We start from the raw sequence: 12060 nt of genomic DNA, 5'->3' as shown, positions 1-12060 counted from the left end.
CCTCCATCACCAGGAACCTTTACCCGTTGTATAACTTTCCCCACTCCTATCAATAACGCCCGGTGGGGCATTGACAGTATTGTAATAAATAAATAAATAAATAAATAAATAAATAAATAAATAAATAAATAAATAAATAAATAAATAAATAAATAAATAAATAAATAAATAAATAAATATTACGCGCGCGTGAGGACTCGATGATACCTCGACGCATAGGTAACTTGTTGGCAGCAATGTAATTTCCATAACTTAGATCTCACGATTATATGGCAACTGTCTATAGTTTAGACGGTGAAAGTCACAGAGGAGGGGGAGGAAATGGAGTATGCTTGCATCTTTGTACTTTGACTACTCTGGTAGCATTTCGATAGGCCTTGCATTCTTTAATGCTTCAACGAAAAGGCCTACAGCAGCTGATTTTGTGTGGGCTGAAATATTTGCCAGATCGTGCTTACTATCGTAGTCTTAACACAGAAAGTGCTCACTCCCGAGTTTCAATGAGAAACCCGATGGGTAATATCGCCAAATCCCAGTGCTCGGCATACAGACTCGCCGAATGATTTACCAAGGCGACGTTCACTCTGCGCCCCGGTAGAGCAGATACTGGCCCAACTAGCATCCCATCTTATTGAAAATAAAGGCTTATGTCTGCCTGCCATGATGCTGTAATGTGTTAGTCCGTTTGATCGCTTTTGTCAGTGTTACTGTTTTCTTCCTTTCTATTTTTCTTCGAATACAATCTTCGTTGGGAGCACCCTAGCCATGATCTAACGTTGACAAGCACTTGTCTGCGTTAGGGACTGCTATGTTGTTGAAGCACTCAGCTAAACATTTGGTGCTTTTCTTTAACTTCTGCGAGGCGATTCTGTTCCTGAAACTTGTAAATTGATGTACATATGTGTTGCAGTGCACACTCATAAAACTCTTATTGCGTTCACAAATAATTTAAGCGGGTTTGCGCGTGCTGTTGAAAGGTGGGGGGCAACTCAAGGCCTGCAAATCTACATGGGTAGAGGTGTTGAGGCACCGATCATTCGCTGGCCGCTTGAGTCCTTCTGCTCGCATTGAGTAACATCGACAAACCCGTTCTGCTAGTCCCGGTTCTTGCCAACTTAATTGGGCTGTCCTAATCTTGATTTCTTTTTTGTGTTAGAGCATGTAGAGAGAGATAAAAATTTAGCAGTTTGCGGAGAAATAAACTTCTACATTCCACGTAAGCCACTGTACACCCCGACATTTGTGGCCGCTTTTCCCTCGGAACATGCAGGTAGTAAATCACCGTACGCCAGCCTACCAACGCAATTCCAAGGGGCAGATGTGACGCTGGGTTCGTCCAAGGTGGCCAAGGGCATCCTGCTCTCCATCCGAGTCGTGAACCCGGACGAAAGCTCCGGGCAGCCCACGTACGCCGCCCAGGTGCCCATCCACTTTACGGGCGGACGCGTCACCACCGGCCCCGTCGTGTACGGCCGCGAGCAGCCCTGCCCAGAAGACCACGTCCACGGCGGCCGACATCTGCAGAGCATCGTCGGGAGTTACTCTAGCGGATCGCGGGGTGGACGCGGCTATTCGCCCGCCGCGTACCAGAACGCCCTGTCGGCCGCCAAGAGCTACAGCGTCAGCCAGCAGATCCAGGTTGGCGCGCCGGGCACGGCCAGGACGTTCCAGTACCACGGTCAGTCGTACGCCGTTCCTGTGGGCGCCGTGCCCGCAACGGCGTCCCAGGAGGACGCAAAGTCGTACGTCTCCTACGCCAGTCCGTCTGCTGGAGCCGGGGGTCCCCATTACCAGCAAGGTTACCAGGTCGCCCACGCCCCGTCGTCATCCTACCCGAGCGGAGACGTCTCGGCAGAGCAGGCTACTGGCAACGGGAAAAGCTACACCACAGCCGCCTACGGGAATGGACACGCTTACCAGGTAGGCTTACGGAGAGTCTACACGCTCGCCACGCTGATACAAGTGCTTTCCTGCTACAAAGATTTGTATCGTTCCGATAGCTCTTCAGCATATTCCTGATAGGCGCGGTTACCAGACCGATAACTGAACCGGAACTCCTTCAGTATTTTAAACGGATGATAGATGGCGCGTTAGTATAGCAAGTAAGTTCTACCTGCTGCAGCTTCCTCCACTGTGAGCAAGTACGTATAGTTTCCTGAAACAGTCCAGCAAGGCTCATTTTGTGCGGTCAGGAATAAATCTGCACACAGGGCTGGAATTTTTATGGCGCTCGTTAGAGGCCTCTTTGAGGATGCTGCTCTGCTCAACAGAAGAGAGTTTCACTGGTATTTCCCACTGGGGGGAGGGTACTAGGGATAAACAGAGAAAGGAATTAATATGGCAGGTATGATAAATGACAATCAAATCGACAAGTGAACTATGTACAAGCAGTAAAACCAATAAACGTCTCACATGCAACGGGGCGCTGAATCAGATGATTACAGTCACTTTTCAGCACATGATTATCGTCCATAAAAAAAACCATTGAGAGATTATTTTGCAGTCGGCTAAATTTTGTCGCAACCTACAGCCGAGAATCCAGAGAGGAGACACTAAGAAATTTAAGCAGGGCTTTAACGGCTAGGCTTTCTTTCCTGCTTTCAGGCTTCCACAAACTCAATACACGCACAATGACCTCTCACAGCCGACACTCACTGTGTCGGCTCTCAACTGCTATCTGAAAATCTCTTCGTTGAGCTCTCACACAGGCACCACTGGTCCCACCTATTAATTTACAGAGTGCAATCTCCCAGAAGAGCAGCCCCTAACTTCTCCGCCAACCAGCTCTACCCAGGGATGTATAGGAAGCAACGGGATGTTGCTGAGGAGGACGCAAGCGAGAGGCCCTACGGATCGCTTTCTACAAGCTAAATGTATAGCCGAAGCTGCATAAAGGGCCGCGCCTTCGTAAAAGCAGTGCCTTGCAATATTCGCCACATCCTGTAAAGTTGTGCCGCTCCTCAATACGACTACAGTGGGTGTTCCACTAAGAATTCCTTTATGCAGCATACACGAATACTCTGGGCGGGTGGTTAATGTGACATAAAGGCCAAGACAGCTGCGCATCGCCGGTATGGCGATATTGATACAAGGTAAAGTGGTATTCACAACGTTGTATTTACAATACTTATTTAGAGGCTAGGTATTACAAAAACAGGGTTGAAGAGAGCACCGCGCAAGCCAGGAAACGAACGCCACGCGCCTCACCGTCAGCGTCCTATTCATGTCTCTTCTTGATGATGATCCCGGAGTACATGTAGCGTCCTCTTTGCGGGGAATTTATTCAATGCCCCGTAACAATATAAAGATCATGCGACCATCAAACGCCACAAGACTAAAAAGACTCCCCCCCCCCCCCCCCCCCCCCGCCGCGCCCCCCCTCCGCACCTATTAAAGCACAGTAAAAATCCCCAGAGTAAACATACCAGTATCTTCCTTAGCTTTGCAGTCTGTGAGAGCTTAAAACAAAAGCTCGTGTGTGGTTGCTATGCATGTATTTGGGTTTCAAATTTTTGCTGTGTTGTGCTCTGGGCCTAAAATATTTTATTTAATTTGGTTATTTTGTCTATGTATTTGGTATGTTGTGAATGCTTCGCACCACAGGGGATGAACTCTGGAAGCTGATCCCGGCACCTTTGTTAACACAATGCTTTCGGGAAAAGTACTTCTGTGCCTGTAAAGTCCTGTTGTTATAGTTGTTGCTGTTGCTTCAATTTTTGTGTTCGCGCAGTGGCGTCAAGGTGCGCTTCGATATAACTGTGCAAGCTTATGCATTCACTGTAACCAGTATGATTGTGCAACAGGGCCAGTTTTTATTCATAGCGTCTCTACAATCGTTCATTATTACGATTAATTTGTTTGCGGTTCTATGCACAGAACTCACACATGCAACACCAGAACAACTTCATTGGGGACAAAAGAGGTCTACCTTGTGGTAGCCGAAGAACACATGAAAGAGAAAACAAAAAGAAACGCGCACCCAATTTAGAGATTCCGCAAGTGACGGTACTTGCATGTGTTTGCGTTACCCGCGTCCTTTCTTTGGTGTTGTTGCCTGAAGGTCTTATGCAATGTCATTCGCATGTCACTTCGGTACAAGTAGTCAGAAACAGCGTAGTGGAGAAGACGAAGTGCCCTCTCAAAGGAAGGCTAATTGATACAAACACATGCTACAATTATTTTCTTTTTGGGGGTTCGTTTAGAAAAATAAAACTATGGATCTTACACGTGCGCGTCACGGGGCGATAAAAAACCTGATAACCCTCTTTTATTTGGTCCACTAAATGGAGCGTGAAATTTAAAGGCAGTTTTAAATGCGCATTATGTTCCTTGGGCTATTTTCAGGTTCACAGATCCCCCCTTCGAGTGAGCTGCCATATTGCCCCGCGGTAAATAATAATTGACTTTTATGTCGTACCCCGGCAGCCAGGGTAGCGAAAGACCCGCGACCCAGGTGCCAGGGGAAAAGGGTTTCCAATGCTTAGAAATTTCTATCTGGACACAACAAGTAAAGCCCGTCTGCCCGCCTGTGCGTCATAATTCCCACGCATACGAAAATTTAATCAATGAAAAGCGCGAGGGCTTTCGTACTTATCACGCTCCCTATTCTCCACCTGAATAGCTTGTCATGGCAATGCATTTATGTGTAGCAGTGAAACCAACTTTAACGAAGCTCTGTGCATTGCGCTTTTTAGGCTTGCATAGGGCGTTCTGTGGGTAATAAAAGGCTCTTAGAATATTGTACTTTGTGCTATCCAAAACGTTTTCCCACCAATGGAGTTTTCTATAGTAGTAATTCCGACTCTTAAAAGACCTGTTTCATAGCACTTCATGGTGATAGATATCATTTATGAAGGTATTTATTGTAAGGCTCCACGGTTTTCGCATTTCCATATAAACTTTTTATGCAGTGTACATAAATGTCTTCTCAGCAAAACAGTCGTGTATAACAGTGAAGCTTACATTAAGGGGCTCAAATATGGTGTTTTATGGATGTACAGTCAAACCTGGATGTAACGAACCTTTATGTACCGAATTCCTGGATTTAACGAAGTTTTCCAATTCCCCATCGCCACTCCCATTGAAGCACATGTGTTTGCGACCTCTATCTAACCACACGCCGCGGCGGTTAACCTTGATGTAACGAAGTCGGCGAGCTGCTCAGTCACTGTTTTTTGTACTTTTACTTCAAAATTGACCGGAGAAATGAACTAGTTTAGCGAATTCTAGCCCTACCGTAAGGAGCCAGCAGCAATGAAAACGTATGGAATCGCCTAAACAAGAAATTCGTCATGATGATGATGATGATGATGAACAGGGGTAGCTTTATTGCGGTAGACGGCATGGAAACGTCCAACTAACTGTTGTCCAACTAACTGTTGGACAACAGTTGGACAACAACTGTCCAACTAACTGTTGTCTCAGTTGAAATAACAACGTACTACTTCTGCACACTTGTCACAGGTCGTCGCCCAAGGAGGTGACGGCCAAGAGCACGTCTACGTAACTGCCCACCCGGGAGGCGCGCACGGCGGTCATGGCGGCCCAGCTGGCCACGGCAGTCATGGCGGTCATGGCACGAGCATCGTCTCCCAGAAAAGTTACACCCCATATGCCGTCCAGGACGCGTACAGCGTGGAAGCCTCACCAGCGAAGTCCTACAGCGGGGAGGCCGGCGCCTCTGGAAACGCCATCGGAGGCCAGCAGGTGTCGTACGAGGTGACAGACGGTGCACAGGGCAAAGGAGGATACGGGGGAGGGCCGGCTACCAGCGCCTACGCCGCGGGCCCCGGCTACGCAGGACCGAGCTACGGTGGTGGACCCGGAGGAGCCAGCTACAGCGCCGTTCTGGGACGCGGATACGCAGCCACCGGAGGGCCCAGCTACGGTGGCGCCGGTGGGCCGAGTTATGCGGCACCAGGGGGATACGGCAAGGCGGGCTACCAGGTTAGCGCGTATCCGGCCGGGCAGCCTACGTACGGTGTCAACGCTGCGGCCTTCAAAGCAGCGGCCGCAGCGAAAGGATACGGAACCTACGGAGGTGACGGAGGAGAAGGCCAGACGATCATCGTCACCTCGGACGGAAGCTCTGGCGGGGAAGGTGGAAAGTCATACGGAGCGTACCAGGCCGTCGCAGCGGTAGGACAGTCGTACGCGGCGGGCGGCGCGCCACAGTACAAGGCTTCTCCACAGCAGTACAGCGGAGCGCAACAGCAGTCATTCAGCAGGTTCACGGATCCCTCGTCGTTCTACTCTGGAAGTCAGTTCGCGGACGCGAACAGGGCCGCCTTGCAAAAGTACAACGCCCTCCTGAGTCGAGCGGCGTCTATGGTCGGTGGCCCTCAGAATCTCAAAGCCGTCGCGGCGAGGTACAACATTCCTTGGAACTGGTAGGTCCTTAATTACAATTTTGGGGAAACACGAGGACGTATGTAAATAATTCTGTAATTCAATTACGAGGAAAAATATCCATTTCACTAAATGCAGCTTTGACAGAGACAGTTCTTCGTAGTATTGTCTTCGTAATATAGTTGCGGTTTTGCTCTGATGCAAACGACAGCAAAATGATTTGGCTAGAAAGGTATTTCTAAGACCCTGACCCTTAACTGTCCCCCAACTGTTACTGAAATTTCGCCCTTAACGGACATTGTATGTATCAATGCTTACTATCAAGTACAGTATTGCTTTTTTAGTGTCAATTTGTTGCATGGAAACTCCGCGCATAATTACGGCACATAATTGCAGAAACATTTTCGGCTATTCAAGTATGCTGACAGCTGTCGGCCACCCTGCCGAACCGAACGGAACCATCCTGATACTTTAGGCAGATTCATTAACTTTTTTCATCGCGTTGCATTGGATGGGAGGGGTACGAGTATGATAGGCCCATTCGTCAACGCACAGAGCCTGTAAGTTGACCTACAGAGTCCCGTCTGTGGGAAATTCTTTAAGGTATCGTTACGTTTCCCTGCAGCAGTCAGCTGTAAATTACTTGGAGCTGCTTTTCACTTTTGAAAAGTTATTCAGAGAATCGTAGCAAGCCACCGGCATGGTGGCATGCTTGCGAGAGCGAATGCTCGTGAAAGCAATAACCCCTTAAGGCAAAAAACAGCGCAAAAAACGGCACGGAAGACGAGAAAAGACAAACACGGGCGCTGACTGACAACTGAGCCCGTCTTCACACTTTAGTACAATAACCCCTTCTTGTGAAGGCTCTTCTAATAGAAAATCAGTGTCACATATTAATAACATTAAGACAAGTCCGCAGCGTATTGTGAACGATTACAATTGAACAAAAGCGCCACCATGGTAGTCGTGACTAGCACATTGCTTTAAATACAAGCATTACTTAACGTTTACTTTTTTCGCTATACGCGTCGTAACCAGTCACCGAAAAATACGATGCTCTGAGGGGTGCTCCAGTACGAGAAATATTTAAGTAGCAAATTTCGAGCAGACGTTTACTCCAGCACTGTTATTCTAGTTTGTTTGCAGACTGCACATCATCGTTAATACAAGTCGGAGCTTAAAGAACGTGCCCTAATGAACCTGATAATCGCAATGTGCACCTCCAGAACATAACGCATGGTAAATGATAATCGCACTGACGATGCGATCATCCATTGCCCAAATTTAGTGAGCTCTGCCTCACTGCAATCTGAGACTTACCGCCCAGAAATACATTCGACGCCATTACCTGCGCTAATCTCAGGAAGGGGACCTCGAGCTGCAGGAGAATAACACAAAGTCCAAACTTGTGCGGCTACAGCCACTAATGGGACGGGCAAACGTTATTGTCACATTGCTCTGAATGATTCACGGCGCCGCCCAGTAATCCCGGTGCAGGGGTCTCCAAAAGAATTACTGACTGGAGACATGACACTGTAGGAAAACTGCCGGTCTCCATAGGCTAGTGCAACAGAAGATGCAACGGGTCGTCACACGAGGCAACCCAATTGGCAATGCAACGGTCACTCCGAAAGTATGGAAAAGGTTCAGATAAGCCAAAAGTGTGGGGCGATCGCCATCGCCGTCGTGTTCGAACTGCTGCAACAAATTGACGGAAAAAAATTAATGCAAAACACAAATACAACACGAACAGGTACAGGGACTCACTCACTCACATTTTATACTTATGCACTCATTCAACTAGATACTTCAGTTGGAATGAAGCTGCTGCGAACAAAAGCGTTGTGAGGTATTGCGAGATAAATTGTTCACAAGTAATTTAAATGACCAAGCAAAACGAGTTGTGAGGAGAGAGCACGTGAGAAACTGGTATTGTCACCGCTAACTTGTCTTTGTTATTGCAATGACGCTCAACAAAGACTTCACAAATATTGCTTCTGCCACGATAATGCCGGTGTAAAAAAAAAATAACCAGCTGTCTCAAGCCTTGTCGGTATTATCATGGGAATGCGCGAGCCAATGCAGACGCGCTTGGCAAAAAATAAAAAGAAAATTATTATTATCGGAATGTACCGCAAAAAAGAACTGCGCTGTTTTCGCAGATAAGGCTATGTTCAGACTACCGACGCAAAAGCCGTATCGTGATCTACGTAAATAAAAAAAAACAAAAACGGCGTGTCACGCAGTTTGGTTGGCCGAGACGTGAAATGACGTCATTCTTTAAAGCTACTACGACAGTTGCGGCAACAGTCTGAACCCCCGCCTAAGAGGTCGAGCGAATACACGAGGCGATTGCCGTGATCCCTTATGTGAAGGGGCCATTAAGACAAAATACAAGACACTATTGCCACAATAACAAAGATGCAAGTTGAGACGAAAACTACCATCAACTAAGGTAGATATTGAATAAGAGAGACGAAGCAGTGACGACTCCCCGGCCGCGTTCTTGGTGGGTTCTTACGACGTCATGAGGACTTGCTCCTGCGACTCGTGGCGGCCGACCAAATTCACCGCGAAGAAAAATGACTGCGTAATTTTAGATGAGCCTGTAGTTCGGTTTTTTGATATCACTTGAATGCTAACGCACAGTTATCACAATGATAACTAGGTTTTGTTTTCAGTATTACCCCATTACGTCACTTCAGACGTCGTCTAGCCAGGCATGTGATTTTTTTATTTATCTGTTTATTTACAAAACGTCAGTCGGGACTAAAATTGAGTTTAGTTAGCTATCACAGGATGCTTTTTTCAATTAACCAAAGTTTTATTTGATATTTATTGTCTATTTTGAAATGATCAACGTCTACAGTGCTACTTGCTCCTTTGCGTAGAAATATATATCGTTCTATCCGCGACCACTCATGACAGGACAGTAGCACGCATTAGGCGGCACCACTAAACCGAAGTGGCACTGATGCAGAACTGCAACTAGAAATTGTTACCGAAAACTAGATTGCTGAGATTGGCTCTCACGTCTTATTAAGCGGAGGGTTACCGTGGTTTTCTGCAACTTTGTTACCTGTTTGTGAAGCTTTTATTAATAATAGATCCTGTTTTTCCGCCTTCGACGCGAACTTTTAGAGCATAAAATATTGAACTGTTCAAGAGTTATAAGAAATAAGAAATGCATTATAGGAAATATAGTTCCGACATTAGTGAAATGATTTTGAACATCTATAGCGTCAATATATGAATGGCTGTCGACAAAACGCCCGTGCGTGGCAGCAACGAAGATTTAATGAGTGATTAATAATTTGTACATTATGTTCCCATATTTTGTAGAGACTTGAGGAAAATATAGTATTAAGCCATTGAAAATAATTACGCTAGAAGTAAGTATTAGCAATACTTATTATTACAATAGGGCCTAAAGCAAGGCTGTTTGCTTTGCCCGTGACCTATGCGCATTTGAAAGCTTGTACATAGTACATAATGTCAAGGTGCTTTGACAAACGGGGAGTGGAGGGGGGAGGTGGGGCGGGGATTGATTTTTCTTCAAAAAGGGAGAGATACTCCAATGTAAAAAAAATCTAGTTCTCGGACAGTTTTAACGTAAAATGAGGGGGAAAGTAAACCATACCAACTTTAACAGTGGTTAAGTCGGAAACATCACATTAAATTTAAGAACTTGGTTAGTACGCAGTTCTCGTTCATTTGTTATAGCTTGCCCTCCGAATTGCGAGACGTAAAAAGGGGCCACGAAGAAAAATACAAATTTGATTAATACCATTTTTCATACCATTTTGATACCATTTGATACCATGATACAAGGTTTGATACCGTTTTTGTCGCGGGCTTCAAAGAAAAAATCGAGACATTCAAGAAAACGTATGAAGCAGTGGTGACTTTCAAGCTACTTTCCGGTGATTTCTTGGATTTCTTAAAAGTAAATGTAACCTCTTAATAGAGTAACATCGTTTACAATGTGAAACCGTTAAAATTTCGCAGCAGTGTGTGATAGCTGTGCTCTACCATTGTGTGCGACCGTGTGTCGGGTGCTCAAAATAACCGCAATGAGATAACCGCATGTCGATTGTACTTGCAGATGGACCAAAATATGAAAACTTGGGAAAGAGAAAACTAATAAAGGGTGACCGGGCGCTGCCACCCGAAAGCGGTCCCCCTGCCACTGCTGTTGACGACTAAAACGAACGAGCGAAACGCGCTTCTCGTTCAGGAGTGGCCCGGGTGAACGCCAGAGTGCCCTTGTACAGTATTTTGTAAGATAGACAGTTTTTTTGAAGAGTACCTGTGTTGTTCACATTTTCGCCTGTATTACCATGTGTCGCCGTGTACATTGTCAATGTCATTATAAAAATAAAACGAAATGGCGCATTAGAACGCGTAGTTTGTTTTTACCGATCACCTCCACTATTGGACCCTGACTGGTTACTCCGACAGCCAACTCAATTGTTCCTACACCCGAAGTAATTTAGCGTCTTTGAAAGTCCTACGTAGCCACATACTACTTTTCTCACGTTTGAATTTCGCCTCTATTTTGCATAGACCAATCATCCGTATTAAGAAAAATGAACCAGTTTTTTGTTTTTTGCGTGCAAGAAACAAAACTAATTGTATTCTAAATATGACCTTTCAGACTACAGGGACAAACGTTTAAGATTATTTGAAGTCTGGATAGCATGGAAACGACAAACAGCTTAAGCTCACCCAGTTTGAACAAAGAATTAAATACAGTCGCCATTTAATTTATGGACAAGTTAAAAATTGTCGCCATTCAACTCTTCAGTGAAAGTATCGAGAGAGGGTGACAAAATGTCTAAATCTATATTTAGGCCTTTTCGGTCATTTGGCTCTGACCGTGGCTGCCACAACACGCGCGTCTTCTTGTTTACCTCATTGGAAGCAAAACATGTCCTGTAACCTTCCGCAGTGGATCATTGACAAGAGCGTTTGAAAAGATGGAGACGAGGTAACATGGTTGATTCCAAACAGCAGCATACATTTTTACACTTGATGAGAAAAACGGTGTGCACCACGTGTACAATAATTATGCCCATGCAAAAGAAGCAAAACTAGTTTAAAATTAACCCACAGCCCTCCATTACGGTGAGCTTCCAGTAAAACACAAGCTTAATTTCTCACGTACTGCAAGAAGGCTTGGGTCCTACGAAGACTTCTTTTTTTGGAGATGCTTCTAAAAAGCAAATTATCATCGACAAGAACGCAGCTTAGCGGCCACCACTTATAGGTCACCTGACCCCTGCTTCCACAAAACGCGCACATTTCTGATGACGATTTGAAATGTATTTAATATAAAAAAACCATTTATGAACTCGTCTAGGGTTCACGTCGAAGTGGTACAGCGCAAAAAGACGACGGACCGAAAAATAAAGCACAGGACAGCGTCCGTTCTGTGTTTTAATTCTCTGTACTCCGTGTGTTTGCGCTGTACCACTCCAAGTTGAACACCCGCCAAATCGCCCTAATTTCTATATTGTTAAGCCTACCATTCGTAACGTGTGGCTTCACGTGTTCGAAGGGAAAAGTAGGGGTCAGTGCTGGGGGCGAGACCGGAGCGACATTCAACGTGGTGCACCCCTTCTAGTGTTTAGAAACCACCGCACCAAGTGTTCAGAGCCCCCTTTCCCTCCACCTTGCCGTAGGGCGGCACATCACAAACTTTGCTTGAAA

At 45.9% G+C, this 12060-nt stretch overlaps 1 protein-coding gene across 1 annotated transcript in view; it reads left to right on the top strand.

Annotated features, from left to right (window-relative positions):
* Positions 1-11639, top strand: part of LOC144153902 (uncharacterized) — a 32688-nt gene extending 21049 nt beyond the window's left edge. Inside the window, exons 3-5 of the mRNA XM_077685653.1 lie at positions 1271-1920; positions 5464-6389; positions 10454-11639. Of these exons, the coding sequence (XP_077541779.1) occupies positions 1271-1920; positions 5464-6389; position 10454 (1577 nt within the window). The 3' untranslated portion in view covers positions 10455-11639. The remainder of the gene's footprint in view (positions 1-1270; positions 1921-5463; positions 6390-10453) is intronic.
* The last annotated feature ends 421 nt before the right edge of the window (positions 11640-12060 follow it).

The sequence above is a fragment of the Haemaphysalis longicornis genome, unplaced genomic scaffold (assembly GCF_048455015.1).
Source record: "Haemaphysalis longicornis isolate Haplotype H1 unplaced genomic scaffold, Haemaphysalis longicornis Haplotype H1 scaffold_9, whole genome shotgun sequence".
In the NCBI taxonomy this organism is placed as follows: domain Eukaryota; kingdom Metazoa; phylum Arthropoda; class Arachnida; order Ixodida; family Ixodidae; genus Haemaphysalis; species Haemaphysalis longicornis.
This window is presented reverse-complemented; position numbering and strand designations above follow the sequence as displayed.